This window comes from Trachemys scripta, chromosome 15 (assembly GCF_013100865.1).
Source record: "Trachemys scripta elegans isolate TJP31775 chromosome 15, CAS_Tse_1.0, whole genome shotgun sequence".
In the NCBI taxonomy this organism is placed as follows: Eukaryota; Metazoa; Chordata; order Testudines; family Emydidae; genus Trachemys; species Trachemys scripta.
In genome coordinates this window covers 7,823,198-7,844,966 of record NC_048312.1, presented here as the reverse complement: position 1 = coordinate 7,844,966, position 21,769 = coordinate 7,823,198, and the positions used below count along the sequence as shown (strand labels likewise).

At 43.6% G+C, this 21,769-nt stretch overlaps 1 protein-coding gene across 9 annotated transcripts in view; it reads left to right on the top strand.

Moving 5' to 3' along the window:
• PITPNM2 (phosphatidylinositol transfer protein membrane associated 2) overlaps window positions 1-21,769 on the top strand; it is a 205,022-nt gene that overhangs the window by 138,110 nt on the left and 45,143 nt on the right. For all 9 annotated transcript variants that reach the window (XM_034791626.1, XM_034791625.1, XM_034791623.1 and 6 more), the window contains 4 exons: window positions 4,066-4,395; window positions 12,215-12,310; window positions 19,199-19,300; window positions 20,379-20,449. In XM_034791626.1, the coding sequence (XP_034647517.1) occupies window positions 4,066-4,395; window positions 12,215-12,310; window positions 19,199-19,300; window positions 20,379-20,449 (599 nt within the window). The remainder of the gene's footprint in view (window positions 1-4,065; window positions 4,396-12,214; window positions 12,311-19,198; window positions 19,301-20,378; window positions 20,450-21,769) is intronic.

Sequence of the window (21,769 nt, the reverse complement as noted above, 5' to 3'; positions counted from 1 at the left end):
GCCGACCCAGGCACCTGCTTGCTACGCTGGTGCCTGGAGCCGGCCCTGCTCCCATGCTCTAAAAATAGCAGTGTAGCTGGGGTTAACATGGTGGTGGCTCGGGTTAGCCACCCAGGGATGGTGTCCTTAGCCTCTGTTTGCCAGAAGCTGGGAATGGGCAGCAGGGGTTGGATCACTGGATGATTACCTGTTCTGTTAATTCCTTCTGGGGCACCAGGATTGGCCACTGTCGTCAGACAGGATACTGGGCTAGATGGACCTTTAGTCTGACCCAGTAGGGCCGTTCTTAAGTACATACCCCCTAGGGGTCCAGGCGGGTTCGTACTCACAGGCTAGCCCAAGCAGCCCAACCATGCTACCCCTGGCTACACTGTTATTTTAGTGCATTAGCTCAAGCCAGGCTAGTGCATGTAAGTCTACTTGAGTTGGGAAACATGCTGCCAACTGCAGTGTAGATGTACCTTAAAAGTGTCAAAAGTGAAAGAAAACAATTCAGTAAAGGTTACATCCATCTAGTTCAGCAAACCTGACCCTGACCCATATTACCATGTGATAGTGGTTTGCTCAGCAATGTCTGTTGTTCCAGCTCTCTTCTGTAAAAATAGCATCATGGAGTTCCATGGTTGTTTGCTCTTATTGACTCTAGATCACATTTGCCCAGTTTAAAAGTAAAATGCTTTTTGTTCTGACAGCCCCAGAAAGTTCTCCTGGGATCTGGTAGTGGAACTGGGAATCCCTTCGTGCACAGGGAGGATGGTCTTGTGGTTAAGGCACTGGACAGACACTCAAAGTCAGGGTTCAATTCCCAGTTGAGCCACAGACTTCCTTTGTGACTTCAGAAAGGTTACATGGTCCCTCTGTGCCACAGTGCTCAAGCTGCCACAATATTATTTTTCTACCGCAGAAGGGTGTTGAGGATAAATTCAGTGATGTTTGTGATATGCTCAGATATTATGGCAGTGGGGGCCAGGTAAGAACTTTAGACCATGGAGAGCAAGAAAGATTCTTTCCGGAGGCCAAATTGTACACTGCCTCCAGATCTTGTCCTGTGCCTGAGAGAGCCATGCCCAGCTTAATTGTCCTGTCCCAGGTTGAGTCTGCAGCCTGGCAGGTAGAAAAAACATTTATTTACTGGTTAAATGAAAACTGTTGGTCTGGAATGACAGACACACAATAAACAGGGAGCCCGCGATGTCATTTTCAAAAGAATAGTGCTGTAGGAAGAGGTGATTTAGATCTCCAGCCAAACTGTTCATCCAGTTCTAGTACAGAAGGGGAGGACTGCTCTCTCGTTGTTGGGATGGGGGTTATACATGTAATTCCTATAATCTAAGGGAAGGGGAGTGAGACAGGGAGGTGAAGAGGAATTAAAGGAGTCTGGCTTACTATCCCATGTGATTTTCTTGGTCCTAATGATTAAAATAAGGTCTGTGATCAGAGCTGTCTGAGCCTTTACACAGAGAGTTTCTGAGAGAAGCAGAGCAATTGAGGCATTATTATATCCAGGCTGTATTCAGTAGTGTGAGCAGAGATCGTCAGGCTAACGAGCCTCCCGAGTTCTGGAATAGGGGCAGGTGGAGGCAGCAGGTTTCCAACATTGAGATGGAGCTGGAAGGGTCACTGTGATCAGACCAAGCACTCACCCTTTCTCAAGGTGGTTAAGCAATCCGTTTTCAGAGTGCTGCCACTGTCCTAAAAGGTTCCAGTTCCAACCCATGGTAGATCTCAACCACAGCTGTGGCAGAACAGAGCACAATACAGTGGAAACTGGTGAAAGAATTTCTTGGCTATAAACTCTCAGCCTCAAAAAAAGGGGGATATGTGACTGGCAGTTTAAGCCTTGTTTATAGCTGCTGAATGTCCAGCTGTTCTTGGGAAAGGCATTGGAGGTGACACCCATAGCTAAAGAGTTCCCCAGCAAGTCCATGACAAATAATCTGATTGGTGAAACAAAATCAAATTGGCCAGGGGTGGGGGGAAATTTGAACAGAATTGAGATGCTAATCACTGCTGCCCTGCCCCAAAAGGTCACAATGCAGTGGCTAGGACATGCATGTGTTGCATGAAATTACCTTTTGAAAAAGAGCATTGGATGCCTGGCAAGCGCGCACACAACATTGATACACGCCATTGTATTTTGCAAACATAGCCTGAGCATACGGTGAGCTCAGACTGATCTGACACAGGAACCAATGACCCAATATGCCGCTGCCTTGTCTTGAGTCATTCTATCAGAGGCAATAAGTGACTTCATGGTGCTTGGCAAACTGACTGTAGCACCATTATCTGACAGAGAATTCATCAGAATGAATAGCAACAACACTGCCTATGGCTGGAGAGAATGACTTATATGGAAAGAAAGAATCAAATATGTGTATAAAAACAATCACAGAAGGTGGCAGGGAGACGTATCAGGTAACATGTTACAAATAATTAAAGGGTGCAAGCAACTGAAGGGAGAGGAATGATTTAGGCTGCTACAAAAGGATAGATAACTAAGCAAAAGTAACATTAGACTGAAGATCTGGAAAATCATTGTAGTAGTTAGCCATTCTACACTCTTAGAAATCTTTCTTAAGGAAGCTGTGAATATCACTTGAGACAAACAACTAGAAACTGTATTCTGTGGGGAGCAATTCTGCCTTCATCAGGAGCAGAGGAGGTGGAGGATGGCTTTACTAGGTCTGTCCCATCTCTATTCTCTGTAGGGCTGAGAGAGCCAGTCTTTACCCATGGCCTTGACTGTTTTTTTCCCCCTTAATTAATTGTTAATTGGCTTCAATAATCCTGGGGCAGTTCAGTGACCTCTCTGTGGCTCATTATGTCAGAAGCACAATTGTGGCCAGTGATCTTAGGTCAGAGGCCTCATTGAAATGGTGGACTGTCTCAGAGCTTTCCTGTGTAGTCTCATTCCCACTCAGAATGTGGGGACTTGATACAATAATCGAAGCGCCAGTAACTCTGGACTTCCAATCTCACCTCTGTTGTTTTGGGCAAGTCCCTTAACCCATCTCTGCCTCCGTTTCCCAATATGTAAAGTGGGGATAATGTTATTTATTTGAAGGGTTTGTGAGAATGAATTTGTTAATGTTTGTAAAAGACTTGAAAATTGGAATGTGCTGTTTGTATGTCCTGTGCATCCATCAGAGATAATCACCAGTTTAAGGGCATGATCTACCATGAGATTTTAAGTAGTCCTCATTGAAAATCCCAAACAATGACATCTGCTTTAAAGTTTAATGTCCTAGTAATGGTGGCCATCATGTTTAACTTTGGAAGAAAGTTTCTGGAGCACAATCGTAAATATTGTTCATGTTTGGAAGGATCTCCCTTTCGGAAATGTGATGCATTGGAGTAAAATGCTAAATGATGTCATTATCCACTAGATGTTTCTAATGCATCAGTAAAAAGAGCCTGTATGTTGTGAAATAAAGTATTATTTCCCCTTCTCTCTCTCCTCCTGTGCCACTAGTTTGGAAGCTCATATTCATTATTCTATTTTGCCCACAAGTAGAGCTGCATGCAATATTCATGGGAAAACCTGATAGCACCGTTTGAAACTCTCCTGGATAGGAAGCCAGGCAAAGCTTTGACCAGGGATATACCTGACCTATACAATTTGGATCCAGACTTCAAACTTCCCAAAATTCAGAGTGTGAGTTGTAGCTGGGTCTGGCTTTTTAGTTAGGCTCATTATATATATAAAGAGAGGAGCCAGTCATGAAATCCAGCTCTGGGTTTGGATTATATGAAACCATCCCCAATTTAAATCAGTGGCAAAACTTGCATTGTCTTTAGTGGTCCAGACTCTGGCCCATTGAACGTCTGTGCAGTGTCAGCTGTGGGCCACTGTGGTCAGGGGTTAGTGAACTGACCAGTCTGTATAGTTTTCAAATGGCTGGTAACATCCCTCCTAGCAGAGACCCCTTTATGGCAGATTGGTTAGCTCTGTGTAATTAATGCCACTAAAATCAACTCAGTGATGATTTAGAGACTTCTACTAAATGAATAAAGTTTCTGCTGTGTGTTAGCTTTTCTGGTCACTGGCATGTTGTTGCTTTGCAGGCCTTCGGAAGGTAATGGTGAGAGCCCACCGGCAGGCGTGGTGCTGGCAGGATGAATGGTACGGGCTCACCATCGAGGACATCCGGCAGCTCGAGAAGGAGGCACAGCTGATGCTGGCTCAGAAGATGGCTCAGTTCAGCTACAGTGAAAGTGAGGCAGAGCAGCACGGAGCCAAAGACTCCCCAGGCAAGAATGATGCTGAAAGCAATGCCATGTCCTCCGTCGACGCAGCAGACGCTGCTAGTAATATTGGTGAAGCCGTGTCTGGGAGAGGGATAACCAAGCAATGGTCCACGTCTTCCAAATCCTCGCGATCTTCAAAAAGAGGAGGTGAGATGTTTTGTAATGGGATTAATTGCGTTGGGAAAAAACCATACAACTCTTGCCTTGGTTCAAGCATAAAGGGTGCTGATGTAACACGCTGGGTAAGTGTGATCATGTCTCACTTCAGTGGCTAGCCCATACAATGGGTCAGAGCTTATTTTTTGCTACCAGCTAACTGACTCACTTCGTTAGCCTGTGCATTTGGTGTGAAAGTCCCCTCTGGTGGAGCTGTGTTGAGGGTTATGCCCATGCTGCAACAGCGGCTCCTGAAATGACATTGCCATGAATTCCGTCGAAGTTAAATAAATTACAAAAAGGGGAAATGAGGAAAGGCAGTGAGAGCTGGTGGCAGTGATTGTTGTCAAAAGAAAACAAGCAGGGCACCATGGGGGGGAGGGAAGAATTAGTCCATGTTGTTAGTAACATGGACATTTTTATAAGGTTTAATTCCTCAGGCGATGTTCTCTCTCTGGACATGTGCCTGTCTGATGTGAAATGCTAGATGCAGAGAGAGAGAGTCACTGAATAGGCCTTGATCTGATTAATTGTTAGAGTCCATGTCTCCTGCTTTGGATTTCTCTGAAATACAGTTAAAGTGACAGGCATAATCCTCCCTGATCAGCGATAAATGTTACTGCTTGTCGTTCATTTCTAAGGAGGGGGTTGGCTCCCAGGCTGCTGCAATGTAGTTTGCACAGCTAAGCACCATAATTGGCCTTTTGGGGAAATAATACAGGTCACCACTGTCGGTGAAGAGAGAGATGAATGACAGCTGTTGCATTTTGCTGCTGTTAATGTGCTCTAACCATCATCCATGGCTAAGGAGATCAGATGCCACCATGGATCATGTTTGTATTTCCTTTTAAATGCCATGCAGGAAAAAATGTCCAAGAGGCTCCAATGAACCTCATTGAAGGACTCACTTCAGACCCAGGAATCTCCCCTGTGCAGTAGGAAGTCACATTCTCTCAAGTATCCTTTACTGTACACTCCTCATTTTCTTGACCCACTCTTTGGAAAAGATGACTCGTGACATCTTTAGTCAGTGTTTCCGTCAGGCACAAGTCACATCAAAGACAGTGGCAGGGTTTACAGTAGCAAAAAAGTTGTGTGTTTTGCAGTAGGGTAGCTATCTCACTGTAAAATCCTAGGATGAAAACGTGGCCTATTGAAGTCCTTGGGGCCAGAATTCCTTCCTTTGATGTAGTTGGGCGAAGTGAACCACATTGGACAACCTACAGTTCTTCTTCAAGGAGTGTCCCTGTGGGTGCTCCACTTTAGGTGTCTTCAAAAAAGAACAGGAGTACTTGTGGCACCTTAGAGACTAACAAATTTATTAGAGCATAAGCTTTCGTGGGCTACAGCCCACTTCTTCGGATGCATATAGAGTGGAACATATATTGAGGAGATATATATACACACATACAGAGAGCATGAACAGGTGGGAGTTGTCTTACCAACTCTGAGAGGCCAATTAAGTAAGAGAAAAAAACTTTTGAAGTGATAATCAACATAGCCCAGTACAGACAGTTTGATAAGAAGTGTGAGAATACTTACAAGGGGAGATAGATTCAATGTTTGTAATGGCTCAGCCATTCCCAGTCCTTATTCAATCCTGAGTTGATTGTATCTAGTTTGCATATCAATTCCAGCTCAGCAGTCTCTCGTTGGAGTCTGTTTTTGAAGTTTTTCTGTTGTAAGATAGCCACCTGCAGGTCATTGAATGGCCAGACAGGTTAAAGTGTTCTCCCACTGGTTTTTGAGTATTATGATTTCTGATGTCAGATTTGTGTCCATTAATTCTTTTGCGTAGAGACTGTCCGGTTTGGCCAATGTACATGGCAGAGGGGCATTGCTGGCACATGATGGCATATATCACATTGGTAGATATGCAGGTGAACGAGCCCCTGATGGTATGGCTGATGTGATTAGGTCCTATGATGATGTCACTTGAATAGATATGTGGACAGAGTTGGCATCGGGCTTTGTTACAAGGATAGGTTCCTGGGTCAGTGTTTTTGTTCAGTGATGTGTGGTTGCTGGTGAGTATTTGCTTTAGGTTGGGGGGTTGTCTGTGAGCGAGGACAGGTCTGTCTCCTACTGTGAGAGTAGAGGATCATCTTTCAGGATAGGTTGTAGATCTCTGATGATGCGCTGGAGAGGTTTTAGTTGGGGGCTGAAGGTGACAGCTAGTGGTGTTCTGTTATTTTCTTTGTTGGGCCTGTCTTGTAGGAGGTGACTTCTGGGTACTCGTCTGGCTCTGTCAATCTGTTTTTTCACTTCAGCAGGTGGGTATTGTAGTTTTAAGAATGCTTGATAGAGACTTATAGGTGCTTGTCTCTATCTGAGGGATTGGAGCAAATGCGGTGATATCTTACAGCTTGGCTGTAGACAATGGATCGTGTAGTGTGTCCTGGATGGAACCTGGAGGCATGTAGGTAAGTGTAGCGGTCAGTAGGTTTCCAGTATAGGGTGGTAGTTATGTGACCATCGCTTATTAGCACAGTAGTGTCTAGGAAATGGACCGCTTGTGTGGATTGATCTAGGCTGAGGTTGATGGTGGGATGGGAATTATTGAAATCATGGTGGAATTCCTCAAGGGCTTCTTTTCCATGGGTCCAGATGATGAAGATGTCATCAACGTAGCGCAAGTAGAGTAGGGGCGTTAGGGGACGAGAGCTAAGGCAGCGTTGTTCTAAGTCAGCCATAAAAATGTTGGCATACTGTGGGGCCATGCGGGTACCCATAGCAGTGCCGCTGACTTGAAGCTATATATTGTCCCCAAATGTGAAATAGTTGTGGGTGAGGACAAAGTCACAAAGTTCAGCCACCAGGTTAGCTGTGACGTTATCGGGGATACTGTGCCTGATAGCTTGTAGTCCATCTTTGTGTGGAATATTGGTGTAGAGGGCTTCTACGTCCATAGTGGCCAGGATGGTGTTTTCTGGAAGATCATGGATGGATTGTAGTTTCCTCAGGAAGTCAGCGGTGGCTCGAAGATAGCTGGGAGTGCTGGTAGAGTAGGGTCTGAGGAGAGAGTCCACATAACCAGACAAGCCTGATGTTAGGGTGCCAATGCCTGAGATGATGGGGCATCCAGGATTTCCAGGTTTATGGATCTTGGATAGCAAATAGAATATCTCTGGTCGGGGTTCTAGGCATGTGTCTGTACAGATTCGTTCCTGTGCTTTGTCAGGGAGTTTTTTTAGCAGATGGTGTAGTTTCTTTAGGTAATCCTCAGTGGATCAGAGGATAATGGCCTGTAGAATGTGGTGTTAGAGAGCTGTCTAGCAGCCTCTTGGTCATATTCCAATTTATTCATGATGACGACAGCACCTCCTTTGTCAGCCTTTTTGATTATGATGTCAGGGTTGTTTCGGAGGCTCTCTTGACACCCTGCATTTCTAATCAGAGATTTGTAGTAGCAGTGCCCTGGTTGGCCACACACATGCGGCAGCCATCTTGCACGGCTCTTAGGAGTTACCCTGCGTGTGCAGCCAACCATCCCCCCAGTTCCTTCTCTTCCGCCTTTGGCTTCGGTCGGAATGACAGCAGTGCCTCACAGCTTTCGATATTTCTATTATTTCAGTTCTTTCCCCAGCTAGTACCCTTTCTTTATTAATTTCGCCTTAAATTTTTCTTTACCATTAAAAAAACAAAAAAACATTTCCTCTCCTAGTCCTCCTCTTTCCCCCACCTCAGGCGGGTAATTACCCAATGACAAAAGAGGCATAAGAACGGAACTATTCCCATTCTTGCTTTCAACATAGCCTCTCAGACATCCCTGGCTCTCCAGGTTTCAAATGCTGTCTGACTTGCAGCCCAAAGTGCCTGCCATCACTTTCTCCCCCTAATCTGCAACAGGACTGTCCAGATTCTTACAGACAACTTGGCGACTATGTTTTATATAAATTGCCAAGGAGGGGCCCGATCTTATCCACTCTGTGCAGAAGCAGTCTGCCTCTGGCAGTAGAGCATCTCCAACAACATAGACAGCATGGCATTCTACCTACCAGGATGCCAGAATGCTACAGCAGACCAACTAATCAGGAACTTTTCACAAACGCATGAGTGGAAGATTGATTCCGGAATCCTAAAAACTCTATTCAAACAATGGGAATTCCCCTCAATAGATCTTTTTGCTATGGCTCACAATGCCAAGTGTCCACAGTACTGCTTCCGAGCCGGGCTGGGACACGACTCTCTGGGCGATGCCTTTCCTTTGAAATGGGAAGCCTCACTGTTGTATGCCTTCCCCGCAATCCCCCTTTTGAGCTGTGTCCTTCACAAGATCAAGCAAGACAAATCCAGAGTCATCCTCAATACACCAGCATGGCCCAGACAAACGTGGTTCCCATACCTGAAACGATGGCTGGAACACCACCATAAACCCTTTTCCTCATGCCTCATTTGCTGACACAGGATGCCTTCATCTCCCCCAACATTTCAATATTCCATCTCAAGGCCTGGCTGATCTGTGGATGACAGGACTTGAGACATACTGTTCCAAGGAAGTACAAGACATACTACTACATACTACTGAACAGCCGGCGGCTGACCACACGAAAAACATACACGCACAAGTGGAAACCGTTCTGTACCTGGTGCTGGGACAAGCAGATTATTCCACAATCGGCCCCTCTACCCATAATCCTCGATTACATACTGACACTAAAAAAAGTCAGGCCTATCTACTAGCTCACTCAGAGTCCATCTAGCAGCCATCACCTCCTTCCACACTAAGGTGGATGGAGTCACCATCTTCACTCACCCATTAAGCACTTCCACAAGGGCTTAGAGAACAGTTATGCCACATTACGGGACCCGACTTCTATGTGGGATCTCAATCTCATTCTCCATGCCCTCATGGGCAAACCTTTTGAACCACTAATGACCTGCTCGTTGTTGCACCTATCCATGAAGGTTGCCTTCCTAATAGCTATCACGTCAGCAGGAAGGGTGGAAGAGCTGGTGCCCTAATGGCGCACCCACCTTATACCACATTCCTCAAAGACAAAGTAATCCTACGACCACATCCTAAGTTTCCTACCCCCTTCCATTTCAACCAGCCCATTTACTTACTTGTATTTTCCCCCAAACTGCACGCTGACAACAGGGAGGCCTCCTTCCACATGCTGGACGTCCACAGAGTGCTAGCGTTCTACATAGACAGAACAAAAACATTTAGAAAATCAGCCAGACTGTTTGTATCCACAACAGGACATTCCCAAGGTCAACCCATCTCCAAGCAGAGACTTTCTCAGTGGATATCTACCTGTATCCAATTATGTTACTAAAACTATGATCTGCAAGCTCCCTCTGGACTTTGGACATGCTCCACTAGAGCGCGCTCCACGTTGATAGCCTTTCTCAATAATGTATCCATCATGGACACTTGTAAAGCAGCTACCTGGGCATCAGCCCATACCTTTACCAAACACTATGCATTACAGCAACAATCAGCCGCAGATGCTCAGTTTGGATTCTCGGTGCTCTCCACCGTTCACAAATCAACTCCGAAGCCCCTCCTCTTCACCAAGGGGCACTGCTCTACAGTCACTTAAAGTGGAGCACCCCACAAGGACACTCCTCAAAGAAGAGAAGGTTAGTCATCTTGTGCAGTAACTGAGATTCTTTGAGATGGTTGTCCCTGTGGGTGCTCCACTACTCCCTCTCCCCCCCCACTTCGGAGTTTCATGTTGATCCTTTGGGTTAGAGAAGCAATTGGGGGACAATTGGCTGCGCACGCGGGGGTAACCGCTCGGAGTGGCTCAAGATGGTTGCTGCACACATGGCCAACCAGGGCACTGCTACTATAAATCTCTGATTAGAAGTGCAGGGCGCCAAAACACCTAAAGTGGAGCACCCACAGGGACAACCATCTCAAAGAATCTCCGTTACTGCACAAGGTGAGTAACTTTCTCTTCAGTTGATACACACTTACCTGGAGATAAAACTACCACTTGCCTTGGCTGTGCCGGTATTTTACAGTGACAGAGACGTCTCTTGTTAGCTATCTCCTTGTAAAAAACACACCATTTTTGTCCCTGGTGTAGACTTGGCCAATGGAAATTGCAGTTCTTCAGCACCTCTCAGGATTTCATTTAAAGGTTTTCACTGGTAGCAAAGCATGATTTTTAAACTTCAGATTGGCATGGATTTTACTGGAAAAAGTGATGAAAGGAGTGAATTGCAATGAGCTGGGAAATACGTCATGCAGATATTTTAATCCTCTTTCATGCTAGGTTTAAGAAACAGCAACATATTCACATACATAAATGCGAAGAGCTGTCTGGATTTACAGCTACCTTTGACAAGAAAGTAACTCCCTCTCTTTGTATGCAGACTTGATCTGTTTTACACTGCCTAAGCAAGACCCCTGGTGTGAGTGGGGCTCTTGTCACCATCCCATATATTATTACGTGCTCTATTTTTAGAAACTAGCATGCGAGTGCATTTGACGTCATTCCAGTGTGATTTAGCTCGGCTATGCCAATCACACTGCTCGCTATTCCCAGAGGGGTGGATGGTGGGATAGTCGGGGGCTACAGAACCAACTAAGCTGTAATTAACTGCCTCTACTCAGGGTCACAGTGGTCTTTCCACATGACAATTAGGAGGTAAAATTAGAATCGTAAGAATCTGACTCACATATTTAACCCTGTTACAGCAATGGAATAAATAGTTTTCATACAGCCATTACAATAACATGAGCCATTCAATGTTCTTTGTATGCTAAATGAAAATTGTAACCCTGCTGTGTTACATTAGAATGCTGCTGCTACAGGTACTTTGTGTGTGCTCCCTGTTCTGTAACATTGACGGGTGCACCACAATCATGAGTGAAACTGAGAGAGAGAGAACCAGTCTCTCTTGCTTCTTTGTGTATGATTTTCACTTTAGCTGACTTAGTATCCTGTGAAGAGCTCCGCTAAAAAGAGTTCACAGTAGCTAGTTTCTAAATTGTATTTTGAAAGTTAATGCCACAAAAGGTTTACTTAGCACAATGAACTTTGAAGGCCACTTGGGGATCTGGGGCAAAATCAGTACTTGGTCCTGCTAGTGAAGGCAGGGGGCTGGACTCGATGACCTTTCAAGGTCCCTTCCAGTTCTAGGAGATGGGATATCTCCATTAATTAAAAAAAAATGGAAAATGAAAGGGATCAAGTAGATGTAAGAAAAGGAGGGCAAACAGACACTGAAGGAATTGTCATGTACTCTTGTTCTCACTGTATTAGTGTAAATCTGTCCATAGTGCACACTGAGAACTTCCATAAAAATAGTTTGGTAGCATTTTATTTAAATCACCCCAGTTAAAGTTTAAATAGATCTGTGTTCCAATTGGTATGGAAGCAATTTCCTTCTAGAAAACAGATTATTTCTCTCCATACTGTTCCAGGTAGTTTCCCATCTGAAAGTTAGTGGAAGCTGTAGCACGGCTTGTGTGCTGTTACAGTCGAGAAGAAGGCTTACAAATCAGACTGTTTCCTTTTTAATTGCAAACTGTAAAAACAAAATGATTTTACACATCCTACTAATGGTTATAAATAGCTGCCGTTCAAAATAGCATAAGAGTGATACAAACAGCTTGCTTTAATGTGGCAGCTTGCGGGCAGGTTATAACCACAGTAAGCAAACAGGACTTGTAAAGTGGTACATTGACATCACACTAGCATCACTGGAATATTGTGCCTTAATCTATCGCTGCAGTGATAGATTTTCACAAGGTGCACACGACTATGTTCCTGTAGCAAAGACCATGTCAGGAACACTCTGCCTTGTTTATGTAGCTTTCCGCATACGCCTTTTTTTTTGTTTTTTCCAGCAAGCCCCTCCCGCCATAGTATATCCGAGTGGAGGATGCAGAGCATTGCCAGAGATTCAGACGACAGCTCAGATGATGAATTCTTTGATGCACATGGTATGTGGAACCAAAATGGTGATCCGTTGTTTTATCTTCTTAAAGGGTGGAGTTGGGAGGGGAGCAGGCAGTGTGACCACCTGCCTTGCTTGAAACTGTATTGTTTTCTAATCAAGGGTTTTATGCAGCATTGATGTAATTCAGAGCAGCACCCAACAGACTGTTTCATTCAGCTGGGCAATATTTCAAGTTTAATGTAATCTGTCTGATTATTTTTTAACATAAAATGATCTTGAGTTCTTTTACATATAGAACTTTGGTATTTTTTGGTGCGAATGCACCTGGGTAAAATTCTGCAATTCTCTACACAAGCTGTGGATATAACTCTTAATATTTCTTATTCAGCATGACTGAGATTGTTTGTTTACAAATAGCCAAGTGGTAAAGCTCATGACAAGTAGAGTCCTGCCTGAGTAAGAAGAGACCCTGGTCTGTCTTTAATAATAGTCCTTATTAACAGCTTGTATGCCTGCACAAAGAAATGCAAAAGGGAGTGAAGGGAGATGTCAGAGTTCACCAGCATTGAAAGTTTTTTTTTTTTCTGTAAGAATTCCTGAAGTGTTTTAGTGTGCTATAGCTCTCTCCACATATTTTTGTTTGCTGTCAGGACCGGCTCCAGGCACCAGCGCAGCAAGCAACGGGCCAACGGGAAGGGGCGGCACGTCCGGGTCTTCGGTGGCAATTCGGCAGCTGGTCCTTCAGTCCCTCTCAGAGGGAAGGACCTGCTGCCGAATTGCTGCTGAAGAATGAAGCGCTGCCCATCACAGCCCCCCCCCCCCCTCCCCCCCCGCTTGGGGCGTAGGGTGACCAGACAGCACGTGTGAAAAATTGGGACAATGGGTGGGGGGTAATAGGAGCCTATATAAGAAAAAGACCCCAAAATCAGGACTGTCCCTATAAAATCGGGACATCTGGTCACCCTATGGGGCGGCAAAAACGCTGGAGCCGGCCCTATTTGCTGTGTGTATCTAAAAGGAGGCTGCTCTGCTCTACAGCAATGCTTCTCAAAGTCGGGCAGCTGCTTGTTCAGAGAAAGCCCCTGGTGGTCCGGGCCGGTTTGTTTACCTGCCAAGTCCACAGGTTCGGCTGATCGCGGCTCCCACTGGCCGCGGTTCGCCGCTCCAGGCCAATGGGGGCTGCGGGAAGTGGCATGGGCTGAGGGATGTGCTGGCTGCCCTTTAGCGGCAGCTTTCCTTGAACAAGCGGCGGCCCGACTTTGAGAAGCACTGCTCTATAGGACTCGTATTGTATATATTTGTTAAGCGCTGACAGTGAGTTCAGCACTGGTACAAAGCATTAACTACCAAGACACCCTTCTCCAAACAGCCTCCCAATGATCATCTAACAAGCTGGCTAACCTGCACTGCTGGAGCTGGCAAATGGAGTTGCTGGTACCATTTTGTAAATAGTATTTCATTCGTGATTGACCGTAGCAAGTAGTACAGCTGAAGTGATTTACTTCAGAAAAGTTTTGATATCAAATATTACAAACATGCCCCACATACTCAGGCTTTCCTTCAAATGTTTTCTTGTGGGAAGTAGCACGCTGCTATAGAGTAAGACTGCAGGTTAAGAGGCTGCTTTGAGTACAGGTTGGCTCGGGGTTGAAGCCCTAAATGTCACTGGCCCATCAGCCAGGGCTAACTTATTTTATGTGTCTTTATTTATTAACTTATATAGTTCCTGTAACAACTGTACCTCGGGGTTTTACCATAGCAATATAAACATATGAATATAAGTGAGTCATCTAAACCAGTGGTTCTCAAACTTTTTTACTGGTGACCCCTTTCACAAAGCAAGCCTCTGAGTGCGACCCACCCCCCCTTATAAATTAAAAACACTTTTTTATATATTTAACACCATTATAAATGCTGGAGGCAAAGCAGGGCTCAGGGTGGAGGCTGACAGCTCGCAACCCCCCATGTAATAGCCTCATGACCCCCAGTTTGAGAACCTCTGATCTAAACAAACTCATAGCTATCCACCATGCATTTTACCTTTTAATCGCTGACTAATAGACTCTAGCGATGGACAACATCTGCATAAATCATCTAGCTCATCTGCTGCCAATGAAAAATTCCTCCCTATTCTGCTTTGACTGCATCCTATTCAGTCTAGGTTGAAATGTGCTTAATTTGATTGGTTTTTTTCTTCACAAATCGATGTTCTCGACAATGCATATTAAGACTACTGTTTTTTTGGGTAGTGACAATCTGCTACACCCTTTATTGCAGACCAGACGGCTCTCTCATTAGACGCCAACTGCATTGGATTTGTGAATATGGAATGAGTGTTTCTTACAGTGAATACTGTAAGAGAGGCTTGCTGGGCCAGTACCATGGAAACTAAGTGTTGATTGGGGTATGAGTCAATGATGAATTCAGTTCCTCATGAGTGCTTCCCGTATACATTCAGATTTCCTTGCTGAATAGTGAGTGTAATCTGAGCCTATAAAGATTTTTATCTTGTTAGACTTTCCACATGTTCTCAGTCACTGGCATGTTCTGGTAAGGAGAGTTAAAAATACAGTAATATCTATACTGTAATAAATGATAATAACAGGAGTAATATCATATTTGGTGATCACTAAAGCAGCAGTAAGACCTATAATTAAACCTCTCAAGGAAATGAGTTCAATATTTAGATTAAGTTGCTGAAGAAGCTTTGAATTTAATCTCCCCCTTTTTGTTCTCTGTCTGTTTGACACACACGATTTCTCTGGTGTATTCCCGTTGGCAGAGGTATCATGTGATGTTACCTGTTTGTACATTCTCTCTGTGCAGTGAAATCAGATCAACTCAAGTTTTATGGGGGTTGGAAGAATTAAATAGTATGTCGACATGACCATTTCCAGGTCGCTATCTTTTATGGTTGAGGTGTTATTAAAAGCACTAAAAATAAACAGTCTTTGTGCAGCAGTGCATTCAACCCCCTTTATATAACTCTTAGCTGTTTATCAGATTTTCTGAAAAGAATAGTGTTTCAAAATCTTTTTGTTCCTGATCCAAAGAACCTTGCAACTAACGATCTTATTAGTAGCGGTAAAGCAACAAAAAAAAAGAGAACCCTAGCCTGTGAATCTGAAGATTATAGCTTTTACATCTTGGAGACAGCTGAAATTGCAGTCATTTTTATGTTTATAACTCAGTTAAATTTACCTCTTCAGGAAAACAAATCGCTAAGCATGGAACGATAAATACAATTAAAACACAATTAACCTTCAATGATAAATACGATTTCAAATCAGGATTACATAAAAGCTGAACAAAAGCAGTGTTTTATGTGCAGCTCTGAGGTGGTTTCTCTTCAGTGTCAGAGGGAAGAGTGCCCAGAAGTCAGAGATGGTCTGCTAGAGAATTGGCCTCTGACTGTGGGCAGTCTACAAGGAGGGGGCTTTGTTAGATGAAAGAAGAGTTTTAGAATAATGATATTGATATCGTGCCTATCATCTGACAAGCTCATTATGCTTAACAAATAATAATTTAGTGAAGGTGGAAGTTGTATGAGGCATAATGTTGCACACTCTCTGGTAACACAGATTCTAATGCTCTTCCAAGACAGATTTTCTTTGCTGCTATGTCTCTTGAGTCTGGACAAGAAATACTAATGAAGTCACTTAATAACTGTGTTTAATTAAATCTATCCCTGCAGATAGCTGTGCTTGACTGAATAATGGTGATAGCTCATAGGAAGATAATTGCTACGCCGCAAATCCAATGGTCTTTCCTACATTTCCATTTGAGAATTAAAAATATTTTTAATAGAACAGATTTTGCTGGTGGGTTTTTACTAAGTCCCACTCATCAGTGTAAGAGAAACAAATATTTAATATGCTCCAGCTTCCAAGTCTCAAAACAGAAAAAAGAAAAAAATCACTTAACAACTTCCTGGCTAACGATCAGGCCGGTGTGTCAATAGGGGCGTTATACAGTTAAGTCTGTTTGTTTGCCATACTTGGCATTTTTCAAATGTGATTTGAAAGAATTTTTCACTTACTAAGACATGAGCTCAGAGTTCTGAGCAAACTATGATGTCATCATTACAGACATCAAACATTTATAGGAGCCAGCTTAAAATTGCATCCAAGACCTTGTCCAGGAATTAGGAGTCATTGCACTATTCCCTCCTTTAGCTCATGTGCTTAGAATCTAGAGAACAGAGTGACACCATTGGGCAGGTCTCCACATTAAACTTTTGCCAGTACAGTAATGTTGGCAATTTTTTAACAACATGTTTGTATCGATAAAGCCCTAGTATAGATGTAGTTATACCAGCAAAAAAATTCTTTACCTGTATAGCTTATTTCATTCAGGGGTATAAGCTATACCGGCAGAAGCACTCTTTTGCCAGTATAAGCTACGTATACTCTAGGTGAGTTTGCCAACATAGCTATTCTGGCAAATTTCTTCTAGTATAGACTAGGCCTAGTGGCCGGGATTTCTAGCCCATGGTCAATATAAAGTGGAAAGCCTGTGCAAAGTGGATGTCTTGCTACTCTTCCTAAATGTGACCAGGTTCAGGCTTAGATTTATTCAAATTTATTAATGCCCAAAATAGCCTTGGGAATTAGGTTCGCTTTATTCCTTTCAGGTACTTGTGGTGTTAACAATAATGATACTTAGCACCCTTTAATCCAGAGATCTCAGAGCTAGACAAACAAGGCAGCTAAGATTCCTAACTCCTCTGGGAGATATGTACGGCAAATGTAGGGATTGCTTCATCCACTCCTGAAATGCAGCAACTCCTGGAGTGGATCATGGTGCTTGTTTATTATTTATTATTTGTATTACTGTAGCACATAGGAGCCCTACTCATGGGCCAGGACTCCAATTGTATTACATTCCGTACAAACAGAACAAAAAAGATGGTCCCTGCACCAAAGTGCTAACCATATTTGTATAAGACAAGAAACAACAGATGGATACAGACAGACAGGGACCACAAGGAAACAATGGGTATGACTACCCTACGGCAAAAAAAAAAAGCTACTTCAGCGAGTTTCCGAGGCTGGGTCACCTGACTTGGGCTTGCAGGGCTAAAAATAACAGTAGACATTCCGGCTCGGGCTGGTGCCCAGGCTCTGAAACCCAGTGAGGGGGAGGGTCTCAGAGCCTGGGCTCTCACCTGAGCGTCTACACCGCTGTCTTTAGCCCCACAGTGTGAGTCCCGTGAGACCAAGTCAGCTGACCGGGCTCTGGGACTTGCTGGCATGAACTTTATTTGGTCTGTGTAAACATACCCAATGAGTCTGTGTCAGTCAGCATGATGGGCAGTGGTCTCAGACACCAGCCCTCATCAGGTTGTTTTTGTAGGCATCATGGCAAAGGAGAGTTTCAGTGGATGACAGTCAGTTAGTTTTGTGGATGTTTATGGGGAGCTCCTCCTGAGCTTAAGCAGAGGCGTGGGAGAAAGCACGAAGGCGCTTGTTAGAAAATGTAACTAATGGGCAATGGAGGCTAGTATCATGGGCTGATCGGAGATGAGTCAACATCCTGATAGAGAGGGCCATCAAGGGCCTTGAAAGTGAAGACCAGAGCTGAGGTTTGATGCAGCAGACAAGGGGGAGCCAGTGGAGGGATCCAAAGAGAAGGTTGACATGGTCAAAACAATGGGCTAAGAAAACTGTTTGCAGCAGCATTCTCAGTGGATAAGAGGGGGGCAAGATTGCGTTTGTCAAGGCCAGAGAGAAGAATGTTGCAGTATTCAAGACACGAGATGGTGAGGGCTTGTATGAGAGAGTTAGCTGTGTGGGTGGATAAGAAAGTCTGTGTCTTAGAGATGTTATGCAAAATTTAGACACACCCTGGATATGAGGAGCTAGAGAGAGGTCCAAGTTGAAGATGTGCCCATTGTACCAGCATGAGTGACAGTCAGTATGATGGTGTTGTCCATAGTGACCGAGAAGGAAGATAGCAAGGATGGCTGGGGAGAGGGAGATCAGGAGCTCTGTTTTAGGCACGTTGAACTTGAGCTGGTGGCTAGACATCCACAAGGCGATGTCAGAGAGACAAGCCAAGGTTTTAGTTTGGACAGAAGGAGACAGATCTGAAGTAGTAGGGGTAAATCAGTGAGGCTGTTTAAAATCATACAGCAGTGTTTACAATATAGTTTAGGACAGAAAATGCATCAAGGAAAATACCAAAACTTGGATTCTAACAGCTAACAAGAATTTAAAGCTATTTATGCACATTTCAGAGCTATACACAGATTACTTGTATATTCTGTTGATGAACTTAAACAGCTCTTCTTTTATATTTAAAATGCATTTTGCTCTCACTGTCCTGAGAGCTGATGTCTGTATTAGATTCCAGGATTGTCACTCTCTGTGTGTTGCTCTGAAGCCTAGAAGGTCTATTGAGTCAGCGTGAACCGATGGAGACAGCTACAGGAAGGATTGAGAACTCTTGTTGTTTAGAATATCACCAGGTTCAATTATCACTGGGATTTGTGATCTGTTACCATCCAATGTCTAAGTCTTCAGCCATTTTAACTTTACAAATTGTACCTGTGAGTCGTAGTACATGTATCTATGCCATGCCAAGAATCCTAGACCACTGTGATACCAGAGGTAACTCAACCAGTGACCAGCCTTATTCTGCAGTTAATTTGTATGTGCCAATTTTATTGGTTGCATGAGGGAGACTGCACGGATGGTGGACTTTGTGGCCCAACTGCCACATCCAAGTGACGGCACGAGATTTCAGCTACTAGTTGATTTTACAAACACTACGTTTAAACATTATCTTGCCTCAAATTGCAATGAGGTTACGCAGAATTAATAAAGGTATACTGTTATTTATAGACATGCTGTCTGTAGTGTGTGCATACACACATCTGCACACACATGTATACAAGTGTATCATAAAAATATTTTTTCTGTCTTTAAAGAGGGCTTGTCCGATAACGAAGAGATGTTCCCAAAAGAAATCACCAAATGGAGTTCCAACGATCTCATGGATAAAATTGGAAGCTCTGAATGCGATGTCCAGGGTAATTTATTTCTTTTTACTTCACACGGTACATAGCATTTTTTAGAGTCACTTAATTTAATCGTCCTGACCAGCCTCTAAAGAAGATAAAATTTGTTATCCCCATTTTACAGCTGGAGAAACTGAGGCAGAGAGAAGTGACTTGCCCAAGGCCCTGGAGAGAGTCAGTGTCCAAGCAGGGGTTAGGAATAGGGAGATCTTGTCTCTCAAACTCTCTCTCTTACGTTCCATTTCAGTTTGATTTCTTACTATAACAAAAGCAATTATCTGATAAAATGATTAAATGCTCTGATGCAGTCTTAAATCACCCATACATTCCTCAGACTTTTTAACCCCTTCTTCTTCCTTGCTCCCTCCCCATACAACAGGGGTTTCTGTTAGGAGAAGGTTTAGCCTTCTCACCTGTATCCTCCTCATCTGATAACATCTTCCTCTCTAAGCCTTTTTGAAGTGCTGGAAGAAATAGACTCATCAAGTTAGACTGATTCAAGTAAATCCACGCATGCAAGAGCAGGTCAAACCCCATTCCCTTGTTAGAGTTCAAACAGCCTCTTCCGTGCTCCTGTGCAGCTGATCGTTTCTAACAGCTGTGCAAGGGTCTCTCCCACTGCCGTTCTTTAGTTGCTGGAGAAGAACCATTCTCTCCTTGATGAAGAGACATATGGCCAAATTCAGACTGTTGTTAGCGATTTGCAATTCCATTTCCTTCAGTGGGCTCCTGTCTGCTCATACCAAATCTGAATTGGGCCCCTTTTTTAAAAATATGGGCCATGTCCTCAGTTCTACAGCTGGATATTCTTAGAAAAACCTTCATGTTAAAAAAGAGAGAACTACTAGGACATTTAATGATGGCGTAGTTCATGAGCTCTCAACTTGGGAGGTGACCAAAAAGTGTTGGGACCACACACACCCCATCGTTCCCATATTGCTAAATGGGAGAGGGAATCTGGCTAGGTGGGAGATGGATCCTGATGTGGAAAAAAATGAGAACCACTGCCACAGCCAATGCCATCATTTATATAGCTGCTGTATAAAATGGAGTCTGGCTGTACTTACATTAGAAACCTCTTTAATTCCAGATGACTTGTATCATGAAACATCAACAGAGTACCATGTTGGTTCCAGTGTGGAAAGGCTAAGCATCATCGAGGTAAGCCCTTAGATTGCATCGAATTAAAATCCCCTGTTTGTTTAAAGAATGTAGCTGGTGAAGTGATGGAGTAAATAGTGCACTTCATTGCTGCAGATGTTTTTTAAGTGACTCCTGTGGCATCTCTGTGTCATGGAGCTAGTTCATGACCAGGCTTACACAGTTACATCACTAAAGTACCTACCTATGGAATATTGTTAACCACGCATAAAAAACGACAAAGCTTGTGAATGTCAATCATAAAGTCCCTCAGCTGAAAGAGCAAATGATGTCCCCTTGAACTAGCCTAGCAGCAAACATATTCAGCAGTAGCTGTCAATGCACTGTTCAGAACCGTTTTCCAACTCGGTTATAGAGAGAGGTCCAATCTGAGCCCCACATATAAACAGCCATGATGTTCAGGGACGTTGTGAGCTCTTTGTGGTTCAGGCTCATCTTTCGTTGTAGCCCAAAGTGGGGCAGGGATTTTTATTCCTCCCTCTAGAGAGACATGCAAGCTCAAATCATGTTATGGACAAATCCTCCCCACCCGCCACCAAACACCCTCTAGTTTTGTTCCAAAATTAACATGCGCAGAAATGAGGTGGAAAACAAATAGAATGAGGGTGTAATAGAGTAATTCTAAAATTTCTGAATTGTTCCTTATGGGGAGGAGCCGTGTTTTTATTTTACAAGTTTAACAAGTCTTAATTATCCAAGAGTAGTTGTATTTCAAGAAACGTGTCTTGAAGTCATTTTCTAGGGCGTGATTGGATTAAAGAATCCAAATAGCCCTCTCCACCCCTTACCTTACCTTTACGAGCTGAAGTCATTGAACTTGACAGGAAAAGAGCCTACAGGCATCTTGCTGATAAGCCTCTGAGTGATTCATGGCATCTCAGAACTACACAGGGAAGAACTACACACATAAAACATTTATTACTGAAAGTAAAAGCAATACTGACCTGGTATAACAGCGCCTCCCATGCTTTTAGTCATGCACTTCCAGACAAGAATCCACTTTACAGACACAGTAGGCCAAAGTGAATGAAGGTGTAAGTGGTGGTGTAAGTTACAGAGACTAATAATAATAATTAATAATACTTAGCTCTTATACAGCATTCCATCCATAGACAAATTCTAACTAGAAATTCCATTGCTTGAAGTCTTTAAATATAGTCTGGATGTCTTTCTAAAAGATTGCATAGCTCAACCAGAAGTTATGGGCTTGGCACAGGATCTGTTGTATGAAATTCTCTGGCCTGTGTTGTACAGGTCAGGCTAGATGATCAGAATGGTTCCTTCTGTCACTAAAATCTATGAATCTCAAACTCACTGAGT